We start from the raw sequence: 17,243 nt of genomic DNA, 5'->3' as shown, positions 1-17,243 counted from the left end.
ATTGTGTCTAAGTGATCGGATATCAAAAGCGTCCTAATGTGTCTTGAGTGTTCACGCCTGTACTTAGAGCTGTCCACGTGTGATTAGATCACTCAGGACACATGTCAACAGTCATCTCACTTTTATACTCTATTTTAGATAAATACTCCACCAAAACTGCTTCATCACGAAGGAGATTTGATGTGCTGGTGGCAAGGCTTTGTTGGGATCTAGACTTGCCTGATTGAAGTGGAATAACAATTGCCTTTCCGTGATGCCACTACTGAAAATGTAAACATCAGTCCTGCATTCCAGCAGGACAGTACCACACAACAGGAACCAGTAGTATTTTCCTTGAGTCTTGTCACATGAAGGTGTTTTAAGCTGCATTGTCCTTGTTATGTTTTCTTATTTTTCCAGCTGTAGCTTCAGCTCATAAATGGCCCAGGAAGTTGGTCTGCCTCACTGTTAGAAGTGGAACACTGAAAAATCATAAGCTGAATTGTTTTGGAACAAAATGTGCAGGACTGACCTGTGACACAAAGGAGTCAGCTCAACCTTAAACCCCAAAAAATTATAAGGAAAAGGATACTCTAATAAACCAGATGGTCTCCAGTATGAGTCTGTACTGATGGATGGATTACAGTGATGAAATGTAATCTGAAACATAGGCTATTTCTCTGTTTTTGCTTAATAAACTTAAAAATCATCTAAAATATTGAAGTCTACTTTCACATATTTACGTGGGTATAAGTGGTTATTTATTACCAGCACCTGCTGATGAGTCATAAATAACAATCTAGCAGTCATCTAGCATTGGTGAGTGGTAAGCGAGGTGGGTGGCTGATAATTATTACTATACACACCCATGGCAAATATGCTGCATATTTTGCAGATTTGTTTATAAAGGCATAGAATGTGGACTAGACCCTCTCTCTCCCTTACTTTAGTGGCAGACTCTTTTTCTACTAACATTAAACCAGAGATTTATAGTGAGTGGAATCTTATATACTTAATAACACTTTACTTAGCTACATGAAAAAACATTATGAATCTGTCTTGCTGTGAGGCAACAGTGATAGTGTCTGGGCCCCAAAACCTTGTCTAAAAGTAATACTAAACATAACCCAAAGGCAATGCAGGGGTAGATTGGTTTTTAGTTTTTTTAAAGACAATCAGCTAAACAGGGTCTCTCTGTTGCAACCAGTGTGCATAAGCAAGACAACATACTTTGGGATCTCAACTTTGCATTGTGGAAATTTTCTTCCTGGCTGGCATACATAAGTTTTATGATAATTCATCAACTACACACAGCACACAAGTGATCCAGAGGGCCGTGCTTATTCATTCTGTGGAAGAAAGATGAAATAGCAGTGGGAGGAGAGACTGAGACTGAAAGAGCCTTTCTAAGATTATGACATTTTTCTTCCCTGCTGTATTGTAATGATCCTATCTGCAGCACATGCCCTTGTTTTTGACAAGCAAAGGACTCCATCCCAAAAGCCGAGATGATAAAGAAGCTGAAATGTGAAAACTGCAGTCAAAGTTTATAGTGGAGGAACAGTAGATTTAAGCCAATCAGAGACTGCAGCCATGTATACGCTGCAGTCTCTTCTGCTCTTATTGTATTTTTATAGGGAGCCCTTACATTTTGTTTACTACTTGATTTCCCCTATCTTAAACACATTATTTGATATTACTTAGCTTTTAATATATTTAATATATGTCAAAATTGATACCCAGCCTCAAAACCCATATTTCAGGAGATGGCCTAATTTCAATTGTGTTGACATAAATCTGGCCACAATATGGACTTTATTGTCAAAGATCATTAATTTCCTGAACTCCCATTGAGCCTGTTTATACCCAGCAGTCTTGGGTGATCCAGTCACAAGTGGATAGCTCTAAATACGTCAGCTCACATGTGGTATTACAATGAGACATACGTCTCAAGTAACCTCTTGAATTTCAAATGATTTCAGGAAACAGGAAAAAAAATTACACAAAGGAAGAAATAATGTATTTAAATTTTTTTTTATTAAATCTAACAAAAGATTTTTTTAGATTTAGTCTCGAGATATTGCAGTTACTAGTAACAGTTGAAACAGACTCTGTTCACAAACATCTGTTGCTTACCTTGGCAGGTAAGAGAGCCCAAACACGTAATTTTCATTAAAGTGGACCAAATGGAAATCAGGCAGTCAGTGTTGTGTTTGTGAATAAATTTTGCCTGTTGCTGTGGTTTCGCAGAGGACATCAGTTAACTAGACTGTCTGTCAGTTTAAACTCATTTGTGTACACGTGAAATGAATGTGAATGAATGAGTGTGGCCATATGTTTCCCAGACCACCTCCAAATGTGGTCTGAAAGATTGGATCTCAATACATCTTGAGTGCATTTACACCTGTACTTGTTTACTTATGTGTAGATGCATTATAATTCCTAATGCTGTTCAGAATATTGGAAGGAAGCAAGTCATTTGGACAAATTGGCCATTAGAACAATAAAACTACACAATACTGTCGGTCCAAACTTTGCTGCTGTAATAGCGCTGGATCATTTTTTTCCCCATTTACTGTAAATGACGCTATATTTATTTGTGGTTTATACATGGTAGCTGTGATTAGGGAAACAGCAATATAAAGGAAATGAAAAACTATTTAAACAAACAAACTATGGAACAAAAAAAAGTAAGAATGAATGTGTAATTAGCAAATAAAAAAAGAACAGATTACATTTAAGGTTTTTAATTTTACTCAGGAAAAATTGTATATATAATTACAATTTTGCATTATAATTTCCAGGGATTTGTCTTTGCTGGGGAACTTAGCAATGAGTGGGACGTATTTGACAAATAAAATCACAAAACTATAGCCAGTCAGAAAAGTGGTATCTGAACTTTAGCTTGAACAAGTTTGTCAAATGTAATTGGTAACTGAACTTTGGCACCATCTTGCCAGCTACACACAGTAAAAGGTTGTTTTTTCTAGTCCAGTGGTGTGGAGATGATTTCTTAGCACACATTACTTACTGTACCTTAACACCATCTGAGCTGAACAGGACTCCACAACATACTTAGACATTGTTACTGAACAGGTGCATCCAGTCATCGCCACAGTCTACACTCTTTCAAATGGATACTTGAAACAAGCCTCGTCAGGAAGCTCCATCATCCCAAAATGGTTCCCGGAACATGACAGTGATCTTAATTTACTTCACTTCCCTGCACTTTCTCTTGATCCCAGCCCAGTAGAGCACCTCTGAGATGTGGTGGCAAGGGATTTTCACAGTGTGAATGCACTGGCAAATATCTGAAGGAACTGTGTATATTGAGTCAGAATGAACCAAGAAGAGGGAACATCACTGTGTTGAATCCATGCCTCAAAGAATTTACACTGTTTTGAAGCAGAAATCTCTTACGCAACTTTAGCTATAAAGTGAATTTTGTAGCGTTGTAGTGCAGTAGGTGCAAGTGCTGTATGTGACTGTGCTCTTCTTACAGTCCGTTTATTTCTGTAAATTATTTTGATGTATGACCATCAAGACTTGATTGCTTTAATCACACCATTAATTCAAACAGTCCCCTGAATCCATTAATATCTGACAGAAACCACCAAGGATAGGAAGGAAATCATCACAGTCTCTTGTCAGATTTTTCAAAATGACTGCTTTCACACAGAAATCAAATTAGATTACCGTCACATGAGAGTGGGATCAACCTGTAACTTTACATTTTCTTATTATTTAAGCTTAGCAGGCATAGTGGTATGAAATGCAGTAATGCCCTAAAGTCAGGATCTAATACCCGAGGAGGTAAGCGATTAAAGTAGCTAACTGCTTTTGGATAATTCAAGGTGAAGATGCAGACATGAAAGTGTTATCCATTGTCCAAGTGCATTGAGTTACACCACCATGACGAGGCCCAGAGGACAAAAGATTCATCATAGTCCTGCATAAATTAGGTAACAAGTTTACAATGATTTATTGACTTAATATGTGGACGTGATTACAGCAAAGGAGCAGATTGGAGTCATGCATGGTTGGCTTTGGATTAGAGGCAGAAACGACACTGTACTTGTGCGAGTGTGTATACATGTGCTCGTGTTTGAGTTTGTGTGTGTTTTCACAGCAGCAGGGGAGTGCAGTCAACATAACACAATGTTGGTATGCTAATACCACAGCAGTGAGCTGTCCCTAAGGGTAAAATCATCTCTTATTCAGACCCTGGTTCAGCCATAGGCATTCTCACTACTCAACAAATAAAGAAACAGGTCTGCCTGTGCTTCTCTGTGTGACTACACCTTTTTGTGTGCATTCATGTGTGTGTTTCCTTTTATGTTTGAGTTTTTTGGCTGTCATTTGTCCCTGGCTGTTGTGTATTAACTCTGTTTTATGTCACACAGAATAAGTAGTAAGGCATCATTCTTATAAAAACATAGAAACTGTTACATATACCCCTACTTTTCCTCCTTGCCTCTCGCTCCATGTCTTTAGCACTGTCATTTGGCTGGTCACTAGGTGGTCGGTCCAAACCACCATCTCTTGGGACATAAGGTTCAGCATTGCCTCTCGAGGCATTTAGGCTCTCAGTTTTGTTTTTCACTCTGCCTCTCATTCTGTCTCTTGCTGTGTCTTTCTTGGTTATGTGGTGGGTATAATGGTTTTATAGTGCTGTACTGTTAGACCACATGCCAGAGGAGATCCGTACAGCTACAAAGTGAAGACGACAGGAAGCTACTCCATAATTCATAGCCAGAAGGACAAAACATATGCTCACATTTTTTTACCTTTAGCAATTGTCTCTGTTCAGGTGGATCTTGTGTGTATTTTGCCTTGAGGCATGTGGATGTGGCTAACACATCTGCGAAAGCAATTACTGGCCAAAAACTGCCTTGCTTTTCATTTAGAAGTTTTAGCCATTTGAAGTGCTCGCCTCACAATATCACACAATTATATTTGAACTACGTGTCTGTCTACCAGTAAAAGCAGCTACTTTCACTGCTACTAGCTAATATGTAGAGAAGTGGTAAAGTCTGCTGGTTTAGACAGGTTTACTATAATCTTTAAAATTACTTGGTATTCGTTCTTTCTTTTTACAAAACGGATAAACAACCAAGACTATTCTTAAGGCTACTTGACAAAAACAATCTGGTCTTTCACACCAGTATTCTCTATGTGCCAAAGCTATAATGGTGTTAATTGCTAACTATTATTCTTTAAAATTAACTATTTTCAAGTGGCTCCACACACTGTATCTTTGAAATTAAGTGAGACGGTTAGGAATTAATTTCTTTGGAATGCTAAAACATAGGTAGTTTTAAATTTAATTTTCAAAATCTGCTCCTTATATAGATCAAATCTCATTATGGTTGTGATACATGGCTCCTAGTTGTGAGTGCTTTGCCATATGACAGGACTAGCACAGTGTCATCTTGGTGATATGATGGAGGTCTGCCTAAACCGTAGTAAGAATCTGTTACAAGCACTGCATCAATTAATCACTAAAACTGTGGTGTTTTTGTGATTGTTGACAGATATTAGCTGTTTTTGAAAGACACAATGAGTCTGGCCTGATGGTATACACTAAAAAAATACATTTTAGAATGAAAGGTAGAGAGAGAGATGGGTGGGTCAAGAAAAGAGAGGCGCGAAAAGAATAACTAGTTTTCACAAGATGCCTGTGAACGAGAGGGCGAGATTGAGGCTGTAATTTTACCATTGGTAATGCACACACATACAGTACTTTTATGCACACTAGCATGTACAATAGCACAGACACAAATACACATGGTCTCACGGATGATCAGAAGAGCCATTCGGCCATGTCTTTTCATTTGGCTGGAGAAAGATCAGATTATTTTCAAGGGCGTGTACACATTGATATAATCAGGAATGCTTAATTGGAAATATTCATGCAGGACATAATTTAAATAATTATCTGTTTTTTATCATAATGTCTCAGTAGTTTCCCTCACTTCTTCTTTTTTTTCCTAAGGATGAGATTTAATGAATACTCCTGTGAAACACTGATGTTCTCACTTGGCACATCATTGAGTAAAGGCAGTTTTTTTAGATTAAAGGTCAGACTCTACATAGACATTGTCCACATGCCCTCTCCATGCACTTCACACAGTGTGACACTATTTCATCATTGGTGCCTTTTCAAGTAACCAGCTTAGTCGCCTCAAATTTAGTTCACTTGTTGAGCATGTGAACAAACAACTGAGCAGCATGTGTGCATTCCCAAACCTCTTGCTTTTCATTTCTTCACCCATGTTACAGGTTATAGCTGCCATACAGCCTTGTAAACAGTGTAGCTCACATGACACAGCAAGCTTCATCAAGAGATTCAGCTTGTTGCTATTTATAACACGGTTCTCAGCAAGAACAGACAGTGAAAAAGATCTGGTGATAGTCATATTGTCATAACAGTAACATAACACCTACACCATATAGCCATCAGGTGAAGGGCAGTGTTTTTCCAGTGTGCACGCTCTCCCTATCACTCTAGGTATACAAAAACATGTCCTCATCATTATTGATGGCAATGATCAAAGGCAAACTCAGTGTTGGAAGATAGCGCTGCAGCTGTAACGCTGTCTGTGTGAACACCACATGCGTGCAAGCTGCAGCAATTCAGTGAGGCAGCCATCATGCATAGGTAGAGATAAGCAGTATGTCCCTAGGCTTAGTCTTCAATAACGCTTACACTGTGCTGTCTGTCAATGACATGTAGGATACAGCACACCTTTGTTTTCTTTGTTTCTTGCTCTCCTGCTCAGGCTCAGCCTGCCAGCTTGTGTCAGTCAAACACTGACACGCCCCTCCAGCAGCAGAGAGGACAAGGAGCATTTTGAATATTTCCCCAAAGACTTTTCACTTTCCTTTTCATGATAAGAAAACATTGCATTAAAAATAACACAGACATTATTTTTGACTGAAACGGGGATTATTAAATGTAGTTTTAGTTTATTAGTATATACTTTGTATTATTTGAAGGTTGTTCTCCTGTTAAATGCCACAGCTGAGCAGAGAGAAGTATACAATTCAGTGGAATACCTAATTACTTGTTGTTAGGAAAATGTCACATACTGTAAAAGTTACAGTAAGTGAGCAGATACTACTTTGCGTGAGGAGAGAGTGACCTACAAAAAGCTATGGTCCAGGAAGCATATAGCACCAGAAGTCACATTTTTATTGCAGCTGTTAATGCGGTACTGCACATTTGTAATTTCTCTTAACGTCGGAATAAAGTTAATTGGTATTTTGAGGACTAAACAAAACAAACCCTGTGTGTGTGTGTGTGTGTGTGTGTGTGTGTGTATTAAGTGCATGGCACATTTCCAGCTCTATACAGAAAAATGGCACAGCTGAGTGAAATAAGCAAACAACATCTTGATGAAAAGATCTAAATAATAATCTGAACTAACCAACCTAAATGCTGGTTAAATCTGAGCCAACCTGTGCAAACATTCTTTCATGTTATATTATTAATCATTCTCAATTATATTGTCGGCTAAAAATAATTAAAAACTAGAAAATTACCATCAAAATTAAGAGGTTCTGGCTTAGTGGCTGTATTGTACTTAAGCACTACAGTAAGTACTGGTTTCACAACACTTAAAAAAATAATCAAAACAAGTTGTCAATCAGAACATGGTGCACATTCATCAATTTGTTCATGTAATTTTTCTACTTCTTCGCAAACATTAGTAGAATTCTTGTGAGAGACATATATATATATATATATATATATATATATATACATATACACGCACACACACACTTTTTTAATTTTTAAATCCAGTTTTCAAAGGCTATCTACATTATTAACTTTATTTGGAGTGAATGTTGCTTCATCTCACTGGAGATATTTCATGCACAATCCAGTTAAAAACAAAAAAAACACATATAACCTAGCAAAAGAAAAATAAATATATATATATATATATATATATATATATATATATATATATGATATAAGGATATACCCTATATAGGGATATATATGTATATATATATATATATATATATGTATATACAAACAGCACACATGTTGACTGCTGTTACACATGCTATGAGCCACAATCAAAAATGTTTCTTTTTCAGATGTCTGACAACTGAAAACAGATGTTTAAAAAGAAAAGCAAACCCAAATCACCAGTATGCCAATTCACAAAGGACTAACATTATCACATGACCTTTGTGTTTGGCATGACTTGGTAGGTAATTTGTGGTGAGATTTTGACTACATTACAGACATGGCAGGATTAAGATCACAGAAGGCCTTTGCAATTATTATAAATTACTAGATGTCCCCAAGTAATACTTGACATGTGTTGGTAGGGCTTAAGTCAAAATAAACTAATTGTGATGGGGAAAATATCTCCCCTCTGCATGGTAAAATAACTGGTTTATTAGAGTTAGGACACTCTGCTTCTCTACACTGCACTCTCACACACTGTCAACCAAGTGCCACTGAGTGGCACCATTATGTGTCATCAGTGCTTTTATGTGAATCAGTCATATTAGACCTTTAAAGCCTGATTTACTCCATTCTGTCCGTAAATTCTTCCAACCATATTTTATTGAAAGTTTTTTAAACCGTATTATGACTGATGTATTATGAAATGTGTCCATGGTGCCCATCTGTGGAGAGACATGCAAATTAGATTGGATACATGACCCTTGAAGCAGAAGGGAGTATTCCAGTCAAAACAACATTAACCTCTGTGTTAGCAGTTCAAGGTGTAAGCTTTGTCAAAGCAGTAGCCAGACTCTTGAAAGATTGAAAATATATAATCATTTTTATTCTGCAGCTAACATGGTAATTGTCTCCCTGGGACAATAAAAACCTCAGTGAATGGACTAAATGTTGACGTAAAATGTTTGATTGCTGCAAAATCCACCATCGTGTATTGATGCACCTGTATTTTCCTCTGTTCTTCGCAGTTCTCTTTGGTCAGTTTGTGGTATTCCAGACTTTGACCAGTGATGTGGTCGAGATCTATGACGGATCCTCCACAGATTCTGCCCTCCTCTCCTCCATATATGGATCACACTCAGGTAAAAACAATACTGTGCAACCCTTATGGCTATACTAGCTCATCGGTATGAGTAGTTTTATCAAGTACACCATTTTGCACTGTGGGAAAGACAGCACATCCATCTCTCAGTTCCATTCAAATCAAATACCTGTTTTTCACCGACAAATTAAAAATCTAAAATCCAAGCATCCTTCATGCTGCCTAGGACAAAGTTTTCTCCCTTTTTTACATTTCTGTAATGATGGTTTAATGAAACACACTGATGATATATAATACATAACGACTTCAATTGAATAAACTCCAGAGATCCCAATTAAATTAACAAAAACAAACCAGCTTTAATTTCTAGTCACACTCTACTTGATTAGACTGTGACACAGTGTAAATCTCACAGATAAATCAGATCTGCTGTATCCAGCTACAACACTGAGAACATACAGCAGATCAGATCAGACTGTAGATTTAAATGAAGTTGAAAACTGCATATAAGACACAACCACAAAGATTAATTTACAGTTAATAAGGTCATAGAGAGCCTCTGTTTGTTTGTATGTATATTATCTGTAGACATGTGCAAACACCATCATCCAAATGAGTTTATAATGTCTCCTTTGATTTTGTAATTTAGGTGAGACACTCCCCCTGAGTTCAGGAAACAAGATTACACTCAAGTTCACCACAAATGGAACAGAAACGGCCAAAGGATTTCATTTTGTTTACCAAGGTAAGACTGCTTTTTTTCTGATACTTCTCCAGAATTTTGATGTGGAGACTGATTTGGTGCATGGGAGTGCGTTTTTCTTGCTTTTGAAAAAGAGATACTTCAGCTTTGCACTCAGCACATAAAGGACTGTTGAACAGAGTGCCATCGGCTGTGGCCAGGCATGGCTGATCAGAGCCGGATGATGAGGAGTCAAACAGCCTATCCTGGCACAGCAGATGAGAGTGACTAATGACGTGCGAGGAGATTCACAAGGGCTTTGCCATTTCTCTCTGCCTCCTTTGTCTTGCCATCTCTCCTTCTCCCTGTTGTCTTTCTGCCTACCACACCCACCACCGCTCTTTGTCTTTCTTCCTCTCATGCTCACTCCCTCCCCTCTTATCCCTAGCTGTCCCCCGGACAAGTGCCATTCAGTGTAGCTCGGTCCCTGAGCCCCGGTTTGGGAAGCGGATAGGGAACGACTTTGGCATCGGCATGGCGGTACTGTTTGAATGCAATCCAGGCTACACGCTGCATGGCTCCAACGCCATCAGGTGTGAGGCCGTGCCCAGTGCCCTGGCGCAGTGGAACGGCACTGTGCCCACATGTGTTGGTAAGCATACTCATCCTCCAACCCTCGCCTCAGCCCCTCCGTGCGCACACACACACACACACACACACACACACACACACACAAATGGATCCAAAAAGATGGAGCAGGTGCACAAAAACGGTCAGTGTCTGTTTTTCCTAGTCATTACTTATCCTAATGTCTGTCATCCATTGCAAAGCATCCGCCTATCTCTGGTTTTGATAGTACAGACAGGAAGACAGAGGCAAGGACAGAAAGAAAAACAAAGTGTCACATAAATCAGACAAGGGATTTAGGTTTCTGCACCTTGCCCGGCTAATGGGAAAATACACCAATCAGCCACAACATTTAAACAACCTTCTTAATACTGTGCAGGTTCCCCTTGTACAACCAAAACAGCTCTGACCTGTAAAGGCATGGTCATAATACCTCTGGGGGTGTCCTGTGGTGCCTGGCACAAGGACGTTTGTTGTGGACCCTTTGGGTCCTGTATGTTGGGGGGTGGGGCCTCCCTGGATCGCACTTGTTCCAGCATGTCCCACAGATGCTTGATCAGATTGGTATCTGGGGAATTTGGAGGCCCGGTCAACGCCTTGGGGTCTTTGTTTTGATCCTCAAGCTGTTCCTGAGCAGTTTTTGTGGTGTGTCAGGGCACATTGTCCTACTGGGGGGACCACTGCCATCGGGAAGTGCCGTTGCCATGAGGGGGTGTACTTGATCCACAGCCGTGTTTGGCTGGGGGGTGTGTGTAAAGTGGCATCAACACGATTGCCAGGACCCAAGGTCAAATCGATTGTAAAATAAATATGTAAAAAAACAGCACTCACTTTGGGCAACTTGTTCTATGTAGGATGTCTTTAATGAACTTCCGGCACTCAGTTAACACTTATTTATCTTTTTGCAAATTCAATACTACAGACCTGCAATAGAGGGTGATTTTAATACACTCTCATTGCATATGTAAATGAAGGTGGGCAAAACACTGAAATGATTTATGGATGTGATAAGACATTATAATGCACAATAAAGGTTTGCTCTCATGATGCATTATGCAGGCATCAAATGCTATGCATTATGCATTTATACGCTAAGGGATCTAGTTTGTCATGTACACCATAAAAACTAATAATAGTCTCAAATTCATGTGCACAATATAGAAACCTGCAGTAAGCATCATATTTGATACTTTACTATATACACTTTACAAGGTTAAAGTGGCTATAAGATTTTTAAAACAACAGTGTATCAAATGACAATGTCAAGTGTTGCTGGTAGTGTTCCTATAGTGAACATTCCGAATCTGCAGCTCCCCTCGGCTCTGCAGAGCTAACAAGTTTCAGCTCATTGTACAGTCAGCTGCTTTAATACAGTACATGGGTTCACGCTCACCGCTCCCATACCCCTCAGAGCTCTCATATTTACCGCAGCAGGCTGCTGTCTCCAGTGAAAAAGCTCTTATAAACCCAAATATAGACAAATATTTATTATTGATAATTATTATTTTATTTGGTAGAGACCAAAACCAGCGCTAAAACAGAGTGAATATCTTGCATTTGCTAGGTGGCCAGAAACGTGACTCTAAATGAATGATAATGTTCCTCCCTAACTGCTTAATATGTTCAACTTATTAACCTTAAAAGGAGATTACTTATCAGTCTTGTGTTCACAACTTGTTTCCACTGCTCAAGTAACCAAATAATTAGTTATTGCATGTTATTGCAAGTATCAGTTGCCATTTCTGTGAATGAGTTTTGAGCATTCTTAGCAATTTCTGTCACCATAATGTAAGTAGAACAGATTTATGTCATGAAATTGTGCCTTTATAGCAGTTCATTGTCTTAAGTAAATTAAATAATTATATATTATAGATAAGAGCTTCAAAGAAAGTGTTAACATTCTTTTTTATTTGTCTAGCTGGGTGCAGACAAGTTTGATTGATAGAGCATACAAAATATGACTGATTAAAAAAATGTCTTTTCTCAAAAACCTAATACAATTTGACTGACATTTCCTGGAGTGCAAAAAAACCCCATCATTCAGGAAAAAATGAAAACGGAGATATTTTTTTAACAATATTAGGCATGTGATACTGATGACACTGACAAGTCAACATGACAAGTAAACAGGAACTAGAAATCAGATTTATTTTTGACAAAGACAGAAATTACAAGGAACTGGTACGGAAGCTTTATAATTACATCAGCATTTAATGATTTTTGCAAAGTTCATACGCATGGACAGATTTACATACCTTGTTTGCACATGCTGTTACCCAAACATGCAGGATGACATGCACTCGGTCTCACAAAGACACCCACGTGTCTACCTTTGGAAGATGAAGAACTACAGATGAAGTTTTGAGAAATCTATTGAAGTCAGGCCTTGTGCCAGCCAACAAATAGTCTCAGCCGGCGAGTGCGGGAGATTTCAAGCTAGGGTTCAGCTGAGTTTACTGCCAAGTGGTAAGGGAATAGCAGTGGCACGCGCAGTTCCATTTTAAACACAGTGATTTTTATCTGGAGATTGAATCTGGCTGCAGCATCTCCCCCAGCGGCAGTGTACTCGTCCAGAATAATGGATATAGTTTCATGGAAGACACAACAAAAACACAATTCTCAATCACTCCCCCTTTAAGCCCCCTTTATAAGACATGACGACATCAGACGCTGAGGTACCTGTGTTTCAGAAGGTACGTTTCCAGCTCCTTGTCCAGCTGTGATTGACCTGGCTCGTCATGCAGCGCTTGCTTTGCGTTCCGATTTCACAAGTACAAAGCTTCTGAATTAAGGCTGTGCTGTTAAGTTGTTCCAGCACAATGCTCTATCTTCTCGTAATTTAATTAGCTTCGCCTGAATAGATGCATAATGTTTGGTTGACCTTTTTAGAGAATTTTATGGAAAACAGTTGACTTGAATAAATAGATGTTATTGTTTGTTTTTTAAGATGGAGTTTTTTCTTAAAGTATTGAGCTTTTTAACAATAAAGTTATGCCAGTGATCTCTCAGTTTTCCCATGACATGTGTAAATGGTAGAATCTCTTTAAACATCTGCTTATGTGACCATTTGATTATGGAAATGAAGAAAGATCTTTTACAGGCTACAACCAAGTAAAGGTAAATATTGGTAGATGAGCACTATTTTATGTTTGTTTGTTCCCTTGCAGATGAATCACACACACAAACTAAATCATTTCTGATTGTATAAAATCATGACTGCCTAATGTTACATAAGCTCATAGATCACCGTGATTCAGTATGCCCACACCATGGAATTCACCGTTGGCTTCAACACTTTTTCAAAGTTGTCAACAAGTAAACCTTGTTGCACTGAGCTTGTTTCAAAACAGGAGATTCTTGTTTTGAAATAGCCTCGCAAGACCTATGTCTCGGGAACAGTATTTTGGGGAGGGTGGCAAGGCTAGGCCAGAGTTCTTCTCCAGAGCAGGATGAGCTGCTCTTGAGGCCATGCTACTTGTGGGAGTTTCTGTATTGAAAGTAGACATTACTGCCAGTTAGACTAACATAATTTTTTAGCACCTATTTAAGCATTACAAATGTAAGTGCAACATATAAAAAAGAAATTCTACTACCCACCCTCAAAATGTTAAAGCCACATACAAAAAGTGTATGTTGTAAATAGTTTGTCATTAAACTGTGAAAATGTTGTTTTGGTCACTAAACAGTATTCTCCATAATGACTTTGACCTGCTGGCAAATGTTGGTCATTTTTGTTCTGCCTCTAAAAAACACAATTTGCCTGAAAAAGGGGACGGCAACATTTTCTCCACATTCAGTTCCAATTCAGCTTTCCTACACAATTCTGATAGAGCTGAGTGTGTCGTAGCTGTCTTTGCTGTCTTTCTTAATGCAAACTGACCTTGAAGAACTGGCATGAATGCTCTGCTTTGGAACTTAATTATTCAAAGAAAGCTTTAAGTTTGCATTTAGTGAGGAGTCAAACCCTACTGCTTATAATGAGGTGAAAGGTAAGATAACAAGGATAAAGAGGATATGATTGCTGTATATAGTCAACTTGAATGCATACTGTGTGGGATGGAAATGACTTTGAATTGAATTGAATAAAGGCAGTTTTTGATGGTAATTTGCATCTGAATTTTATCTAATTTAAATATAACATAAGTTTTATGTAACCTAATAAACCAACAAACATTAGAAGCCATGTAGGAGTGTATACTCAATATTTAACATTTAAGTAGAGCATGTAATGCCAAACACTTTCACAGATTCTTTTGATATCTTGATTAAAACACTTTTAATTAAAACTTTCAGTGAATTCCCTGCGTGTCAGATGGTGCTAAATGGTGTCTCATAATGTGTGTCGTCCCCACGCTTGTCTACCTGCGGTAACACTGACATATGAGCCTGCCACTCATTGAGATGGGTGTGGAGCATACATGCTTTTATGAGTGTCATGATTTCTAATCTTGCTCGACCAATTACATTAACTGACAGCTCAGGGGACTCAAAGGAGCTGTTAAATTATACTGAAATACTTGGTCTTTTCCTGGTTGCTTGTTGTTGAGATCCTGGTCTTGTGCTAAGAGAACAAAACTGTTTGCTGTTCTTGGAATTATTACATTTTTCCTGAGGGTTGTTCCCACATTGAAGGTTGGAACTAATAAAGATCAGATGATGAAAAACATATAACACTTTACTGTGTTCATCTGTGTTTTGGCATTGATTTTGTATGAAATATATTTTGAAGAGGCAGCAGGAAATGATTAAATAGAAAACAAGGTTACTGACAATGACAGTCTCGTCGCTCAGACAAGGAGCCTTTAACCGATGTCCACAGGATATGACATTCTGATTACAGTGCTCTTTCAGCTATTTCATAGGCATTGACCTTCATTTTTTTCATTTGCAGTGCAGAATTCAAAACTATTATACAGGCTGTTCTCCTTCCTGATCAATTTCGAGTACTGTACATGTGACACGTGTTAGCTAATGATGACATTACTGTGACACGGATTTTATGATAGCATGATTGCTCCACTGTGTGATTGCCGTGAGGTACAGTATAGAAGTATAATTCTCTCTGATGTGTCACTCGGCGTAACAGGAACAGAAAAGTCATTTTGGAACGATCTCCAATCATATGTAGGAGGGTAGATATTACCTGTAAAATATTGAGTTTGAAATAGTGGCAGGCTTACAGCTGAAAATGTGTTATTTTCAGTTATTTTCCGCCTTTGTGATAAGATACATATTTTCTTTTTCTTGTGATTATCATTGACCTGTACAGGTTACACCCTTGTCCTTGACAAAAAGCATCTCGTTCTTCATTGTGAGAACACATTGTACTACACTGCTGAACATCTGAAGGACCCCCTCCACCCTGAGTGATAGCTTTGCTTATGGTTGTAGAAAAACTGCTCCATACAAATGCTAGGTAACCTTGAATATCAGACGACTGGTAAACCAATTACTTAGTTGTATGTAAAAGAAAATAGGGAGTCCATTGTTTCTCTAACCTGCATTTCACTTTAATGAACACTTTTGCATCAGGAGTGAAGGGAGAAGAGGAATGAGGCAGCTGATGCATTTTAGTCACTGGCCTTGGACATAGATTTTTATGCCCTTGTTTTTCCTAGTATTCAGTGTTTGTCATTAATGTTGAAATACACGTGAAGGCTTAACAGGTGTCTGGCATACACATTCCAGTAGGTGACAGCAGAGCAAACGATCTCAACAGAGCGAAGTAACAATCAAAAATCAAATACACTTTTGCATTAGACTTCTTGTGATGGCGTAAAAGATTTTGCTGAGCAAAATCTCATCAGCCTAATAGGTTATTGCTTGTTTTTGTGTTAGCCAATTTCAAAAGGAAGGAAATGTATTTTGTTCTGTGTTTTGTTGTGTGTAATAATCCAAAGGATTCTGGTCTGCAAGGCTGGCTTGCCACAATCCTTAATGGACAAAAAGCAGAGCCAAACACTGTGTAGAACGTAGCCGGTCGAATACAAGGCCAACTGGCACCCATCTGAAAAGCAATAAAGAAATTGTAGCTGTTATTGCCCTTTTTTTCATTTTGATTTTTACCCACGCTCAAATATATCACAGTTCCTGACATTGTCAGCACAACCTGGCCAGTGTCTCCAATTCGACATTCACCTGAGAGCTGAGAGGCTTGATAAATATGTTACTTGTGGCACTGGAAGAAACAAGGTGCGCTTAGAGAGAAATAGCTTTCACAACTGTGGCTGCTTTCACAAGATGTGATTTGTGCAACCTGCAAGAGATTTTATTATACATCAGGGTTGAACTGTTTACTATTTATGAGAGGCAAGTGAGTGCTACCAGGCCATGCTCCACCAAGTATTGAATGGCAATGATGTCATGTGGACAAGAATGCATGTTGTGGATCAAAACTGTCATGACACAAAGGTCCTATATATTATAAAACATTAGTAGAACCATTATCATGGCTGGCTTTTACATGAGACCTTGATGGTCACTAAAAATGTGAAAACTTCTCACTCAAGAGCCATTGTCTGTCAGTGTGGTGGACTCCGTAGAACAGGACCTGCCATAAATTTGTAATTGGATACGAATCCTTTAGGATGGTGCTTCGGGAATATTTTGCTGCACTACTGCTAGTGGTGACTGGGCAAATTTGGAGGCAAGGCTGAGTGCCGCCGCCCTGTCCAAGTCCTAATAATAGATTCATGGTTACCTGCTCCCTCTGTAGATACAAAAGGCTCATTCTAAGGTAACAAAAACACAACAGTTGTTAGTGTCAGGCCATCATACATTGATAAAAGCATACTAATGAAAATTATATTCCATTTCTGCATCAAAATCCTACACACGATGCTTTTAAATGCTTGATGTTTAGCTACTCCCCCGCTGTGACCCCTGCCCACTCCTGGCTCTGCAGGTGTGTGTCTAGACCTGAACTTTGT

The 17,243-nt window shown here is 38.6% G+C and overlaps 1 protein-coding gene across 4 annotated transcripts in view; it reads left to right on the top strand.

Moving 5' to 3' along the window:
• LOC311259924 (CUB and sushi domain-containing protein 3-like) overlaps window positions 1-17,243 on the top strand; it is a 220,555-nt gene that overhangs the window by 117,893 nt on the left and 85,419 nt on the right. For all 4 annotated transcript variants that reach the window (XM_084357339.1, XM_084357337.1, XM_084357338.1 and 1 more), the window contains 3 exons: window positions 8,932-9,045; window positions 9,655-9,750; window positions 10,136-10,339. In XM_084357339.1, coding sequence (XP_084213465.1) covers window positions 8,932-9,045; window positions 9,655-9,750; window positions 10,136-10,339 — 414 coding nt within the window. The remainder of the gene's footprint in view (window positions 1-8,931; window positions 9,046-9,654; window positions 9,751-10,135; window positions 10,340-17,243) is intronic.

This window comes from Pagrus pagrus (genome assembly GCF_965226575.1).
Source record: "Pagrus pagrus genome assembly, chromosome: 7".
Taxonomy (NCBI): Eukaryota; Metazoa; Chordata; class Actinopteri; order Spariformes; family Sparidae; genus Pagrus; species Pagrus pagrus.
This window is presented reverse-complemented; position numbering and strand designations above follow the sequence as displayed.